The sequence below is a fragment of the Branchiostoma floridae genome, chromosome 1 (assembly GCF_000003815.2).
Source record: "Branchiostoma floridae strain S238N-H82 chromosome 1, Bfl_VNyyK, whole genome shotgun sequence".
Taxonomy (NCBI): Eukaryota; Metazoa; Chordata; class Leptocardii; order Amphioxiformes; family Branchiostomatidae; genus Branchiostoma; species Branchiostoma floridae.
The window spans coordinates 13,355,605-13,371,757 of NC_049979.1; the positions used below are offsets into that span (position 1 = coordinate 13,355,605).

A 16,153-nucleotide genomic window follows, 5' to 3' on the forward strand; every position below is an offset into this window, starting at 1 on the left:
CATATTTTAATTCTTTGCAGGTTTTAATTCTTGATTATTAGGGGTGGATACTGGTTCAGAAAATTCTTGTGCAGGCACAGTCTAGCTCCAGGTCCCAGTCCAGATCTGAATGTCCATGAAAAATTGTTAATGGGCAATACTCAAAACAATGGTCCATTTCACTACGAAAGATTGTTTGGTGGAGTATCTGGCATCCACTTGTCATTTAAAAAAAATCCTATCTTCATGTAAACAACACTGACTGCCTGTTTTTATGATTGTTGAAATTTGGTAGAAATAACTATAAGCACTCCTTAACTTCGCTTGTTATTTTCTTGGACCTGTATGCCCCGAAACATGTGATGTGCCTTCTGGTATAATCTGTTCATTTTCTCATTGGTCCAAAATGCAGTCCACTTTTTTTCGGGTCCTGTCCAACAAGAAAAACTGTTCTGTATTGGTACCCACCCCTAATGTCTGAGTAATGATTGTAGCTTTTGCCATGGATAAACTTTTCAGAAACTTGACTGTTTCTGCCAGCAGAGTCACCATACAAACTGTACATTTGGTTATCATGTGCATTTCTAGCCTGAAGCCATATGTTGTTCAAATACCATTCAGGGCTAGGGGAAGAAAGGTTGTACTGTAAGCAGCATAGCTATACAGCACAAAATAAATTCTGGTTCCCCTGGCAGTTCCACTACATGTCAATTGGGCAGGTTTGACACAAACAACCTCCACACAGTTTGGCCTCACCATCCTTTGGACTAAAATCGATATGACCAGAAGCAAATTGATGCTCTTTTATTCAGTGACAGCTTTACAAATACAAATGTCTTCATTTTGTAACACAGCAAAAACAGTGACAACTTCATAGAAGTACATTGTATCAAAAGACAGAAGGTTGGTGTAGTGTTTCCCCAGGATATTTTCTTGGAAGGGTGATTCCATGTATTAAGATGTATATGTTCCATCTTGTCTTGTTTTAAACAAGATAATTATTAATTACCCCAACAGAGATACCGTGATTTTACCCATTGTGGGTACCTTATACATGTACTTTTTCTGTAATAGAGTAAATGTTTTGGGAAACACTTGTAGAGGCTGCTAGTTAGGAACTTGTTTAAATACAAAGTTGATTCCTCAGACGATTCGCATGTTGGTTCACAAACACATCACTGTGGTTATCTTTACACTTTGGTTGAGATATTGATAGATACATAGCTGCACCAGTTTTGTTATTGTAGGTAGCAAAAAGTGAGAACAGGCCCACACAAACATCATCTCATCATATATCAATTGGCGCATTAAGACATAGAAAGCACTGCTAAGTTGGTACTTGTGCACAAATATCAAAGTGACCAAGTTAATCTTGGCGGTGGGCAGCGTATTTTCTTACATGCAGGAGAACTTCATACTTCACCAGACATTGGCATGGACTGACTTCATTTGAATGGACTTGAAGCATCAAAATCTACTCTGCTGATTTTCAATAGTATAAACTTTCAGTCATAATAACTCACATCTCTATGATTTCCAAGACCAACCAACAAAAAGGTTCAATCAATTCATGTTTTTGTCACAAAATAATCTACACACTCAGCAAATTCACTTTTAGCCATACCAACCTAATTACTCTGTTCACAGCCCATTACTCATATAACATATTTTCAACACACACTTTCTGAGTACATTTCCAACAAGTTTCCTATTGGAAATAATTTTATTCTTAAGGGTCTGTGAACCAAGGAAATAGATTGATAGTGATCAAAACCAATCACCTGTGAGCCTGTTGGTAGCATTCACAAATGCCTTAAGACATTGGCCACAGCTTCTGAGGTATCTGCGATTATGTAACCATTCAACTTTACTATACATTTTTCCCCATTCCTGTAACCACTTCAAGGTACAAACTTCATATTAGCTTCTTCTGTTGGGGTGCCTCTAACTTAAGTTCCTTCACACGTGTTTCAAAGTAAAGCTCCAGGCGTCGGCCACAACGTGCCTCGGTGGCGTGTGGTTGGTTGTACTGCTCACAGTTGGAGAAGACGAGCCGTGCGTCGGCCAGGAGCTCAGCGGCTGTCCGGTAGGCCATCTGGTTGAAGTTTGTGCGTAGTGTACTGAGGTCCATGGGCTTCCTGACAAGCTTGTAGTAGTCCGGTGCCTGTGAAAACAGTGAAAATTGTGATGTCATGAATGGCAAACCACTTGAACTTCTTTAGCAAAAGTTTCTCTTCAGCGCAACTACGACTATCGAATCAAAACAGCGGTATACTGACCTCCTTCCTGCTGACAGGTTTGATGAAGGGCCAGGCATCCTGATGTTTGACCAGTTCTGTCAGGAGGATCTCACACTTGGTGGTCCAGCCGACCTCTTCTCCTCCTCTCAGGCCCGAGGACAGGCGCCGGCTCGGCCCAGAGTCCCTCCTCGTGTCAGGGACACGCGGCGATGACGGACGTTTACTGCTGGAACCGGGATCTGTAGGAGAAAAAACAGCTCTATGAGGCTTACTATCTGTTGTTATGGTATGTTTGTGTTTTAGAATATCTTGTTTATTCAAGACCCTGGTAAATTTTGGTAGATCATCCAATTACAAAAGAAAGCATGAACAATGTATGGTCTTAGTACAGTCAAGGGTAGGCTAGCTTGGTATCTATGGTGATCTTGGCCAGCTAGACAGCATAGCCACCCAAAACAACAGATCAGTGAAGTTAGCAGATGAATGTAAATCCAATTACCTTGTGATCGTCTCCTGTTGTCCTTTGTGGCACTGATGACTTTGATCTGACTTGTAGATGTGCGTTCAGGTTTCTTTACTTCCTTTGCCTTTGTCTTGGCCGACTTCACATCTGATGCTGATGACTCTTCCGAGCTCTCGATCACAGCTTTCCGAGGACGTTTACTTGTCACCTGTACCTTTTCGTCCTGCGAGTCATCTGAGCTCTGCAGGACTTTCTGTCGCCTTGTTCTCTTGTTACTGCCGGACACATCGCTGTCTTCATCTGTGTCCACTAGCCCCCGCTTCTGAGATGTGCCTGCACCACGCTGTAAGCTGGTACTCCTTGGCTTGCTGCTTGGCACGGGATCTGGCAGGATGTTCCTCCTGGTGTTGCGGGATGTTGTCCTGTCCAGGCTGTTGGCTCGGCTATTAGAGCGGCTGTTATTTGAGGGCTCAGCACGAGATCGTGACGAGGAAGATTCTGCTCTTGAGGACGGGCGTGACCCTTCTTGACTGCTGGCCGCCTTCCCTTGAGATTTAGCAGCAGGTTTTTGCCCGCTTTTCCCTTTCTTCTCATCTGAAATAATTTTGTAACAAATTCTTAGCAGTTTATCCAACATTTCAGTCATCCTGGTCTGTGTACTACTCAACATCTTAAACGATATGTTACCAATTCAGGCCTTATTCAAGAACATTCCTTTGATGTTGAACTGTACATTTCTGAGGCACAATGAATGCAACATCAACCTGTTACAGTCTATGGTGATTCATGACCTTTTAACGTCTTGTTACGTATGACCTTTAAAACTTACAAGCTGTGCGGCAACACCTTTAAGATCATGATGTCTTGTGTTGAGATAAAATAAAATAAAATATAAAAAAAAATGATTCAGAAAGATTTTCTCTGATGTCCAAAAACCCTGCATAAAGCCCACCTTTGTTGTCCCTTCGTGTCCTTCCCGGCTCCCGTAGTACCCTGCCTGTACAGTACTGGCAACGCCACTTGCCCCTGGGGATGCGGTTAAGAGGGGGGTCTGCACACAGCAGGTGGAAGGCACAGGGACAGGTGTCACACAGCACCAGCACACCTCCGTCACTACAGATGGAACAGATGTCTGCATGCTCGATCTCTGCAGTCACAGCTGCTTTCTCCTCCTCCTCCTCCTCTTCTTCTGACTCCTCCTCAGACCTGCATTCATAACACAATCACATGTATCATCCTTTTTGGATTCTTCACTCAGACTTCAAAGGTTTTACTCAAGCCAGATCTCAACTTGCCTCATGAAATTGTCACTCTCTTGATCTTGCAAAGTCAAGAAAGAGATACTCACTCCTCTTCATCACTTTCCTCCAGCTCCTCCTCCTCCTCACTCTCTTCTTCTTCACTGTCACTATCATCCTCAGCCTCTTCATCAGACCTGCATGATAATACAGACAAGTCAGTCTGAGCAATACACTGTAACCCAGAGGTCTTCTCCATCAACAGACTTCTGCCTATTTGATTCCACAGGTCCTACAACATATCACACAACCTCCTAACGGTTATTACAGAAGCAAATCTAAAACTACATCCCTTGTGTATTGCAATGCAGGCTAGGCCAGTCACATGCTGCTGGATCAGGTCTACAGAAACAGTGGAATGAGATACCACCCTGTCTTGTGTTTTTTGTGAAGAGCTTCTGAGACAAAGCAGATTGATGAAATGTATGACACGTACTCTTCCTCACTGTCTGATGACTCGCTGTCACTGTCCATTGTACGGCGTCTGCGTGGTGTCTGCGGCATCGCTCGCTTCTGCATCTGTGGCTTACACGTGTGACAGTACCAGTCACCCTCAGGGACTTTCTACCATGGAAACAACAAAATAAAAAACAAATAAATAAACAAATAAACACAAATAAATAAACATGTTGTATCTTCTAAAAACAAAAGTGGATAATCCTAGTCTACTGCAGTGTCGTTCACTGCCTGACTTTACTTTAGATTTCCTTAGACTAGAGGTTCCATTTTGTTCAGGATGTGAAGCATTTCTGTACCTTGAGTGGAGGTTTGAGACAGTACATGTGATGGCCCCTGTCACAACCGTCGCACAGAAGCATCTTCTCTGCATCTCCCTTCCTGCGGCACATCCGACAGCGAGCGTTCAGCACGGACTTGGCCCACATGATGGAGCGGTCCAGCGTGGCCAGGTGCAGGAACACCTGCGGGAGGCTGGTGGCGGACATCAGCGACTCCTCCCACCGCTCCAACACTGTCTTCTGCACCTTTCCTGGGTCAGTGTCTTCACCTGAGGGGGTGCCACATATTCACTCATCTCTCCAGACACACATATCAGTGACTGTAGACATTTAGTACTCTTTTAAAAGGTAAACACATTGTACTGATTAAAGATTGATACTACATGGGAAATTTCACAGGTAGCCCCTGTTCACTCTAAGTATTTTTTTAAACGACCATCCCCACCCATACATATCCACTTCACAGTTCCCATGAATGGCAAAGAGGTTGGAAACTCTAACATGCACCCACAGCCAACAGTTTCCCAATGGTAAACATAGCTTCAAGTAGGCTGAACCAAGGTCCCCAAAGGATTGAGTCACTTACTCTCATTTGTGCCAACACTTTCATTGTCATCATCCTTCCGACGGTTCTTCTTATCAATCTTTCCAAGAGCCTTCTTAGTTGTCTCATCCTCTCCTGAAATCAAGGGTCACAGGTTCCATCACATCTATCAATTGCCAATTTAGCCACTGAGAAAAAGTACCAAAAGTTGAGCACAAATGACAGGGGATCAAATATTCATGTCATTGATAGAGGGATTCATATTTCTAAATGTACTTTCTTAAAACAAGAAGCTGCATAAATACCTGGTCTAGCCACATTTAAGGATTGTCCTGCTAGCACAATTTCATTTATACAAATGTAGTTATAAAGGTGAAGAAAGTCCTTAATAGATGCTTCAGGACACAAGTAATTACTAAGGGATAATCCTACTTGCAAGTCTGTGTCCTTACCAAGAGGTTCCTTGAGGAATCTGCGCTCCACACACTGCTCCAGCTGCAGGACTGCTGCCGCCAGCTCACGCACCACCGTGGTCACCGGATGGTCAGGGGTGCTGGACTGGGTGCTACCAGTGGGGGTCTCTGAATGCTTCAACTCTGCAATTCTACAGAATGGTTCAAATACAAATGCTACATGATAGGTAAAGCGTAGAAAAAAATCAATTGTTCCATCACTATGGCATAGGTTGAAGGGTCAGGGCAGTGGTATATGCAATGATGTTGAGTTTTCAGATAAGTTAACAACAATGACTTACCTAAAGCAGAGCGACATGTACTATACCAATCCATAATATGATCCAAAAGACCATTACCAACTTCCCCCATAAAACATTGCTCACCTGTATGGCAGCAGTGTTGGTGGTTCATTCACCTCCTTGCCGTTGACCTCAGGTTTGTTGTTTTCAGCCATGCTGATGCACAGGTTCCCTGCTTCCAAGTGGAACGGTCTGGCCTCACTCCCCCAGGTCAGCTTCTCACACTGGCAGTCATAGGAGCCCTGCTCAATGGCATCTCTCCACGCAGGACGGTCAGTCACCTGTACAGTAGGACAGACATCCAATAGCTTATCTAAATGGAAAATTTGATACATCCAATGGGTAACATGAACAGGTTACACAGCACTGGTACCTGTGCCCTCAATACTACAATAGTTGTCAATTACCAGAAACATGGCATGCTTCCTTGACAAGTTATTGGGTCCTGAGTTGAAATTAAGTTGAACTTTAAGAACTGTCCCTGACATGGGGTTGGTTAACTACCTTAATGGCTCCCAGTGTGCCCTGCCAAATCTGGTCCTCCATGGTGAGGATCTGGTCGCGCAGGGCCAGCTCCAGGGCCTGGGCTGCCGAGCTGTCCGCCACTGCCACGGCTACGGCCTTCTGCTTGGCAGCTCGGGAAGGCTGCACGCTGACTTCGGCCGGCTCAGGTTCTGCAACAAATGTCAAGTCTTCCACAGAGCACTGCTGCATGGCTTCTTGGATACGAGACTTTTCCTGTGGGAGAGATACATTGAGGTATGTTTCATTTGAAAATAAATAACTTTCAATCAACATAGATACATTATGATGACAAGTTATTTTTGAAACAGGCATCAATCAGAAAATTCAATAAACTGCAAGACAATACTGAGCAAGTAGAGTAGTATCGGTAGACTAATTTCCAAATGGCCCAGTTTGTGGCCCCACTCTAAACTATCGTCTCCAACTGTATAGTTCTTACCTGTGAGAGTATTTCCCGTAGAGCCCCCTCCCTATAGCCCCTGGTGTTCAGGCCCTGCAGCAACCCTTCCAGCTCCTCAGAGGTGCTGTAGAAGGCCCAATGTATCTTGCCAACTCCACTTGCTTTTTCCACATCAGCTGCTTCATGTTCTCCTTCCTCCACAGCCATATTTTCCACAGAGTCTGAGGTAGGAGCAGCAGTCTGTTGAACCTCAGAATCTGCTGTGAGATCCACCACAGCAGGAGTAGTGTCCATGGGCTGAACATTCTGAGGGTCAGACTCGGTCTGGCCCTGCTCAGTGGGGGCACTTTGTCCTTGCATGAGTTTTTGATTATTCTGAGGTAGGGCTGTTGCAAGGTTTGGCATGGAATGTTGGTGACCTGCAGCTGTGGTGGTGCTACTGTTTGACTTCTGCTCAGTGGGAACTAACAGCTCCGGTGGAACCGAGTCATCACAGTCCTCCACAAACAGTCCGCCCAGCGAGTGGAAGACCCAGTAACGGCGGTAACTGCGGTCCCTTCCCAGTGGTGCGATGCTGTATCTCGCAGTAGCTTCAGCAACCTTCTTCAATAAGTCATGCTCCTTCTGTTGGAATTCCTCCTTTTTCTGTCTCTCTTCTTCTTTCCTTTCCTCTTCTTCCTCTTGTTTCCTCTTCTTCTCCTCCTCTTCCTCCGCAGACAGGGACTTATCCACCTCCATCACTTCTCCCGTATCATCATCAACCTAAACAAAAATGAGCAAATTGTTGGCTTTCTGATGTCAACAGGGTACATTGAATCGACATAAATACTGAACAAGTGTAACTAAAAATCACTTCATATGAACACATGTTTCAGTCATAGACAAAATATCAGCAGTAGAGGACTCTCACCTTCTTATCTTCCCCTTTCTTTTCAAGGTTCTCCTTGTTGCTGTCACCACTTGTGTTCAGGTCAGTTTTGTTGACACCATTTCTGGAGCAAAATATAAAAATTCATCATTATTAGTTTGTTGGCATTTCTTCTTTCACAACACCCCTCTTCCTTTCATTCATGTGTTTTTTTAACTTCTTTGGCTGCATGTTTCATTGCCCAGCTACAGCTACTTTAAACTGTCAATGTAAAACATCTCCCTTTCCAATTTACTCCAAACTTTTACCACTGTAAACAAACTGCCATAACGGAAATTAACGGGTTGTTCCGACTTACTTGTCTTCTCCATTGACTGGCATGTTCTCCTCCCTGCGGAGTCTCTCTTCTCTCTCCTGCTGCAGTTTCAGCATCTTCTCTCTCTGCTTCATTCGCTCCTCCTGACGTCGACGGAACCTGCAGGCAAACACACATATTTCCAATTTTCAAGTACAGGCCTGCAGTCCTTTCATACATGTGTCAGGCATGGCAAAATTTCAGTTCAAACCCACTATAACTTAAAGCACAATAAAACAAAACACTAAAATAAATTTCACAACTATTTTTCAGGCATGCTGCATGGAAAGCTAGGTGTCTGTATGTAACTAGAATGATTCCAGCTTTTGAGAGGATAACAAAAACGTTTTGTTAACACATTAACAGTATTGTACCGATACGGTTAGACCAAGAATGACCCCTGACCTGTCAGCAGCCACTTCTCTCTCCCACTGTCGCTCGGCCAGCTGACTCGCCTTCACCTCCTTCTGGGCTCCCCGCATCTCCTCATACCGGTCGTCGATGAAGTCTCGCGCCGTCACGTACACCAGCAGTTGGTTACAGAGTGTGCTCAAAATCTTCAACTTCTGCACTGGCTCCAAGTCAAAGACATTGCCATTGGCCAGGGTCTGGGTAGAGGAGTTTAAAAAGTCAGTACATGTATAAAACTGGTGGTTGTTGAAAGAGATATTCTCATTGGCTAATGACAGGCAGCATTTCAAAGATATTAAGTCAAGAGAGGCCCAAACCAATATGACAAATCACAAGGTTTTCATTTTCTAATCAAAGATATCATGTCCTCATAGAAACAAAGCCAAATATTTATCCATTGTTTCTCTGAAAAACACCAAGGTGTTTCTAATACATGTATAATCTGAATTTTGGCAAAGAAAATGCCAAGACTACACAGTAAGTTTTAAAAATTTCCCTTTGAGTTGCATTCTAATTTTAATATCTATTTCTGGGCTAAGAACACAAACATGGAAATATTCTGAAGATGCAATTTTGCATGTAGACAAGCTACTAGCCTATTATTCTACGTGTGAATTTTTCAGCTGGGTCCACTATCCCGACAATAAGATGCCTCTTACTTTGAGAATCTTTGGTTCATTCATCCTGAACTCGATGCCAGGATCGTCCGTGGGTGTGTACCCCCCGCGCTGCTGGTACCAGAACTTGGCGCGGTTGGAGGATGGGCGGGACCCAGAGGACAGCAAGTGCAGGCGCAGCACCTCCGACAGAGACGTACCTTCCAGGGGCAGCTCTCGCAGGGAGGTTCCTGAGACCAAACAAGGACATGTCTATCATACAAACTAAATCACAATTTATTGGCAATTTGGAAGTCATAAAACTTAAATTGATCTTAAGCTACTAAAACCTACCAGCGATGATGTCTTGTCTTGTCAATAACTTTTCAAGAAAATTAATTTTCTTCCACGTGCTTAAAACCTGTTACTGCTAACACAGTTTTGGTAGGGGAAGTAGCCAACAGCAGGTAGACATTGAACTAGAGAAGACCCTACCTTGGTGCAGGACAGGCCAGGCAGCTGCAAGCGTGGCAGCAGCAGACAGCGCAGACAGGGTGGGGTCCTCGTCCTCATCCACCCCCTCCGTGGTGCTGGCCGTGGTCGCCCCCTCGTGCTCCTTCTTACCCTCATCAGCCGCCTCCTCATCCTCCGCATCCTGGAACTGGAAGATGCAGGACAGCAGGAAACGGAGAACATCTGCCAGCCCACCATCCGGACGGGTCTCCAAGATGCTGTCCTCTAGCCATTCTGGAGAGGGTTAAAGGTCAGTTATAGATGCTGTTTCCCTGCCATCTACTTAAGTGGAAAACTCGGCAGACACCATGAAATCTTGAAGAAATATAACAGCTCTGCCTTGAAAGTTTTTGTCTTCTGGCGTGCTGTGCCACAAGGAATTGTTGGCGACTGGAAGAACTTTCATCTTGGAAGCTACCAAATGCTAGCCACCTGGGAATGGTAAGGGTCACATACAAATACACCTGCAGCCATGTTTCTTCTGACTGACAACCATTGGATTCAAAAGACAACAGTTCTTATTGTTACATCACTTAAACATTTCAAATTGTGGAGGACTGCTTCCAGTCCCAGGCACCCAAAATGAAACCCTTCAATTTTGGAAGAGAAGTCTAATCTCCAAAGTGTTCTGCTGAAACTCACCAAGAGACAACCCATCCGTAAACTCCTCCTCTGTTCCCAGCAAGTCCTTAAAGACTGACAGGAACTCAAGGACCATTGCAGTGTCTCCAAACAGCTCTGTGGGTAGCTTTGTCTTCACAGGAGTGGGCACAGGGAGGTCCTGGGAATAAGTTAAAGATGTGACTACAAGCTTATGACAGGCCATTCAGTAACATTTGTGAAGTCTTTTCCATGGCTTTTAAAGAAAACCCCTCAAATCATCTACAACTCTTCAGCAGGTTTTATCCCATAACACCTCCCACCAAACCCACCTTGAGGTCATCACACTGCATGTCATCACGGGGCTTCAGCCACTCCCGCAGGACGTCTGCCCGGCGCTGCTTCTCCTGACGCTCCTGTTGGCAGAAAGGCAGGGCTTAATAAGTTTTCTAAAAGTACATAAAAAATTTATTTGCCCGAAATTGAAAAAACAAACAAAAACATTTTCTTTGTATTTTTACTTCCAGCAATAAAATTCTTTTACTATTGCCACTTTTTTCTGTGTTGAACAATGCTTGATGCCATGACTGTAAAAAGTACATGTATATCAAAATCTCTCATCGAAAAATGTTACTTGCCCCATCAGGCAAGTGCAGTAGGTCATGCACTTGCCCAATCAGCACTTTCACTTGTTCAACCCTGAAGGGGGTTCAGTCATGCAGTACAAGTTACAAACAGGGTTCTAACAGTAAAGACTATACTTACAGGATGAAGAAATATGAGTGGGTTTCTTACCTGTTCTTTCTGTATCCTCCTCTGTTCCTTCATTTCTTCCATCTGTTTTCTCATGGCCTCCATCCTGGCCACCCTCTCTGCCTCCTTCTGTTTCCTCTTTATTTCCTTCTCTTCTTCTTTCTTCTTCTTCAGCTCCTCCTTCATGGCAGCTTTCTGTTCATCACGTTTTTTCTTGATCTCTGCCTGGATCTGCTCCCTCTCTTCCTTACTCAGTTTGGGGGGCTTCTCCATTACAGGCTTGACTGGAAATTTTATGCTGTCATCAGCTTTGGTTCACCAAATTCATGCACATGTATGTGACCAATAAATATAGCAACAGGTTTTACTATAAAATGTATGTTCGACTATCTTCTCTGCTACCAAAAGTGGATTTTAATGTACACCACAGGTTGTCTAAATTAACAAAATATCTGATGTCAAAGTTGCCACAGAAGCTAATAGCAAATAATTACTCACCTTCTTTTTGTTTCTTATCCTTCTTCTTTTCCTTTTTCTTTTTCTCTGCACTTGTTCCTTCAGGTTTCTTCTTCTTCTTGGGTGAGTCTTGCGAGCTGGAGGCACTTTCCCCCTCACTGGAGAAGCTACGTTTCTTTGGTTCTTTGGTCTTAATAGGTGAGGATGAGAACTGGGGCAGGGGGCCGGGCCAGTAGCGGCTGAAGTTCAGTGTCCTCAGGTTTGCTTTAGCCAAATCCTCTGGCTGGGAATGTGACAATACCAATCACTTAATATAAAAATATCAAAGGCACCTGAGTAATATATACATGAAACTCCTACATTCCAGAACAATCAATGTCACAAAAAGATTCTAGAGCAGTTGATACATGAAACCTATGGATGAAAAAAATGTTATCATGTTTATAGGTACGCAAAAATTTGCATGACTCTTTATTATATCAATAGATGCGACTGTGGTCCAACACAAAAGGTAAAAGGTCAAGTAAGTATTCCTTTCCCTTCTTTAACTTGTTGAATGTAACCTTTCAGTGTAAGATTCTGTGGCAAAGGAGCTGTTATGTCTGCAGCAGCTTCCGATACCTTCAGACAAACTGACACTGACCTTAACGACCCAGAAGCCGTTCCCAGGTACACAGTGCATCTTGAGGAACAGCTTGTTCTTGTCCCGCGTGAACAGGCCCTTCTTCCGACTGATGGAAAGACAAGACAAAGTTACTTCCTACTTCAATGCTGCTACAGCCAAAAGAAATCATCAAACTTAAACTTCAGCATTCACACTTTTTGTGCACCAGAAAAAAATGTACGAACAGCATTTGACAATCTGTTATATAACAGCACTCATTTAGTACTTAAGGTTAATTAAATGGCACTTTTAAAGGTCAAAATTCCTTGTTGTATGGAGTAGTGAAAAGGGTAACAAAACTAATACAATGTAGGAATTGTGTCCTTCAAAATGTCAAGCCTTTTAGCTTTAACTACTCGATGAACAGTGTAAAACATGCTCAGAAATGATGATCAACCCTACCAGATGTGATCTGCCTTTGCCATGAATGGCTCCTTGTTAGTGCTCTCCAGTGGCTGCACCCAGTACTGGAACAGATCTGGATTTGGACCAAACTTGTGACCACCTGGACTCAAGGGGCTGATACAGGAAAACAAAAACAGGTCCAGAAACCAATCGAAACACTTTGCTGTTACAATATTGTACTGTTAGAGTATCACACTGAAAGTATGAATATTGTTATGTTTATGTAATGAAAATCACAGCAAATAAAGGATTACTTTCTTGATTCCAGACTGATTTTGTTATGAAGAGGTAAAAATACATAAGAAATCTTGCAACTGAAGATAGATGGCAACCTCTTGACCTTGAACAACCTTGCAAATAAACTACATTTTGTATTCTAAACTATTCTAATTTAAGTATGTAATGCATTCTAAGGTTCTATAGCACTGTTTGTCTGGGTTGTATGATTTTAATTGTCATTTAGCTCAACCTCATTGGAATCTAACTATGCTTATCCTTACTTATGTATGTGTATTTACCCCTATAACTGCTGCCTAAGATTCTGTGTAGTGTACTTTAACATATTCTGTAAATAAATGAAATAAATAAACAAAATAGAATAAAACAAATAGATGGCAACAATGAAATCAAAAGAAACAAGAAACATACACAGTGCAAGTATGTTCCTGAGCAACCACTTCAAGAAATATGTTGTAATATGTTATACCAATAATTATAAAGTATACAAATATCTGACAACAGGTTCAATTAAATTTTTGCACTCTTCATAAGGGTCACACATAGATGACAAGTCAATCAATACTGTCAATACTGTCAGTGAAAACAAGGAGGTTGAACCTCCTTGGTAAAAATGAGGAAGTATACACACCTGCTGGCAGCTTCCTCTTCCCCCGAGTCCTCCCCATTGATGACGATGACATCAGAGTCTCCATTTGTAGCTGAAGGAGAAGGTTTGGGTGGAGAGGCTGGAGGGATCACCCTTAGTACTGTACAGCTCACTCTGTAGAAACAAACAGAAAACAGCAACTCAAGTTATACCATTCCATTAGACTCTAGGGAATGTTTACTTTGACCATCATGTAACTATAAGTATTTACTTTTCAATGTAAATCCTGAAGAGTGTGTTTGCTTGGACAGAACTAACTACTATTGGCAGGTGTGTACGTATTTGTCTCCAAATAAAACAGAAACTGTTAAGGTTAAACTTATTCAAGCAATTCATTGCATAACACTAGTATCAGTGTTTACATAGTGCTGCAATGGATAGGAAATTTGCAATGGCAACATCCATAAAACCCAAAACACAGTAAGAGAAATCTGGTCAAATTCCACTGTTGCCAAAGGGTAAATGATAAACCATATCTTGAACCAACATAAAAAAGGACCAAACTAGAGGTTGCATCTATTAATCAGCAATGTCCTACTGAGAGATAGGAATGAAGGCATCTTTTGGATGGATGCCAGCAATGACTCTCACTCTCACTAAGGTTACATGCCCTGACAGTTGTTTATTCAACTTTGAAGGACCTACATTACATTACATCACATATGTGTATTCTTGATTTATAACGATTACGTGTTCTTCTTCATGCCAGCCAATGGATTGAACATGTAATCCTGGAGATGTAATTTATGGTACTCTTCTTCATACTCGTTCATGGACCGTGTTTGACTGTCCACTTATGTAGATTCCCCAACCTGTTGTCACTCTGCCCTTCATAACGTTACAGTTACATAGCCATAAAATGAACCTAAAACATAAACATTGGAATGTGTGCAGGTCAAACAGAGGGTCATCATTCCTGGATAGCAAGTTAGCAACCCTCCCCCTCTCCCTGTATACAGTACACACAAGCAAAGACCCCCTCCCCATCCCACTGGTAACACCCCCTCCAGCACAACATCTGCAATGGCGGGTAAGTCGTGATGACGTCACCCCAACTCCCAAATCTCACCAAATAATGGCACATTTTACCGAACCTGCCCCCCCCCCCTTCTTATTACACTAGACATGTGAACTTTCCTAATCCCGAGGTTGTTCTCACCTTGAGGCGCCCCTTTGAACTTCCACAGTCTCCCCAACAAGCATGCGATCCTTCAGGAAGGCGTAGACGTCGTCACAGACGTCTGCCATGCGAGGACGGCGGGTGAGGGCGGCCAGGTACAGCACGGGCACCTGGAGAGGCTGGGGGAACGTCTCCAGCACCTTTCGGGCCCGATCTTCCGAGTCCACTGCCTCCTGGTACGTCAATCCCGACCGTCCAGTCAGCGAGCAACTCCATACGAGGCTATTACATAGCATCGTACGCTCGAAGAACTCACTGTAAAGGCACAACATTGCCAACGTTACGGCATTTGTGTGTCACGAAAAATGGCGCACTTTTGTGCGCCATTTTTCCTATCGTAGGACGGTGAGATACCGGAACACAACACCACACGTGAATGAATGACCACCAAAACATTACGAAATCGGCTATTTCGAGCCGAAATTACCATAATACTAAACTAGAACACTTACTCGTAGTCTCTAAAGACTTCATTTGTCAGTCTGCAGAAGAAAATCTGCTCGTCGATCTTGAGATCTGGAGGTGGTTTCCTAGGTACGAAAGGTTTGCGATGAAGAAGCGGCATGGTTGTGACAAAACTTGAATTTCGCGGAAGAAAACTCGTGTCCTCACTGGTCAAAAACACTATAAAATATGCCAAACACCCATCCAGAAGATCCTTGTGACTGTCAGGGAGCGTTGTGTGACGTATAATCTCGAAACCGACGAGAAAATGCCAAGAAATCTAGTGAGAAAGTCTGAGTTCCTTCCCTGGTGTTGTTCCGGACATCAGCTCTGCTCACAAAGAACCTGATGAGATGCACCACACTGCAACCGGCTGCTGCTCGATGTGTTGGGTGGGGGGAAGGGTGTTGAACTTTCGCCTACTGTTTCCTCGCCGATACAAGTAGAAATACGATTTTCGTTACAGAGGTACCTTTGTGTCCAAGGTACAAACGTACCAAAGGAAAAATTGATTCATAATAGATTTTCGATGTTTCATAACAAAAACTTTGTCAAATCTGACTAAGGTAGGCGCGAGCGGAGGTCGAGGGGCGGAGCTACGCGATCGACTTGCTGATTGGCTGATTCAAGTAACATGACGGACAGTGGTGGTAAAGTAGTAGCATAAGAGCTTAAGCATAATTTGCATCAGGAGGAGCTGACTATGTCAAAAGCTTCGTCCACAATTTCTTTCTGTGAATAAAATGCACATTTGGTCGCAAAATACCAAATACCACGTGAATCTATCATCACCACCACATGATGAATCTCTGACGGGCTTAAACTGAGCAGTGAATAAGGGTCTGTATGGGGGGGTCTTCGGGAGGCCCGGTAACGCTTAACGGTATAAATTCAGGAGGTCCGGTAACGCTAATCTCCAAGCAGATCCTACGGTAGCATAAGACAGTATCAAAGCTGCCAGAGGAGTGAAGCCGGCTTAGGAGTGTGTTTTGCTACCGGGGATCTGCCTCCACTGAAACAGGGAGGAGCATTTCTATTCAACAATGGTGTTGCTGCCCCACCCTGTTGCCAAGTGCTAATTA

At 43.5% G+C, this 16,153-nt stretch overlaps 1 protein-coding gene across 1 annotated transcript; it reads right to left on the reverse strand.

Moving 5' to 3' along the window:
• Nucleotides 1-767: 767 nt before the first annotated feature.
• On the reverse strand, nt 768-15,902 carry LOC118416253 (bromodomain adjacent to zinc finger domain protein 1A-like). The gene is made up of 26 exons (XM_035821342.1): nt 15,080-15,902; nt 14,607-14,882; nt 13,430-13,561; nt 12,559-12,675; nt 12,136-12,223; nt 11,535-11,775; nt 11,079-11,320; nt 10,616-10,699; nt 10,326-10,464; nt 9,666-9,917; nt 9,234-9,421; nt 8,569-8,771; nt 8,167-8,283; nt 7,851-7,932; nt 6,980-7,702; nt 6,520-6,753; nt 6,100-6,296; nt 5,714-5,865; nt 5,304-5,396; nt 4,736-4,986; nt 4,417-4,544; nt 4,031-4,117; nt 3,635-3,888; nt 2,719-3,276; nt 2,259-2,458; nt 768-2,143 (listed from the first exon to the last, which is right to left on the reverse strand). The coding sequence occupies exons 1-26, from the start codon at nt 15,190-15,192 to the stop codon at nt 1,895-1,897; spliced, it is 5,400 nt and encodes a 1,799-aa protein (XP_035677235.1). The 5' UTR covers nt 15,193-15,902; the 3' UTR covers nt 768-1,894.
• Between the last annotated feature and the right edge of the window lie 251 nt (nt 15,903-16,153).

Coding starts and splice junctions, on each gene's coding strand:
- LOC118416253 (XM_035821342.1), bottom strand. CDS start 15,192: ATGCCGCTTCTTCATCGCAAACCTTTCGTACCTAGGAAACCACCTCCA. Junction 11,776..12,135: donor ACGGCTTCTGGGTCGTTAAG/GTCAGTGTCAGT, acceptor TCACATTCCCAG/CCAGAGGATTTGGCTAAAGC. Junction 5,866..6,099: donor CCAACACTGCTGCCATACAG/GTGAGCAATGTT, acceptor ACCATTCTGTAG/AATTGCAGAGTTGAAGCATT.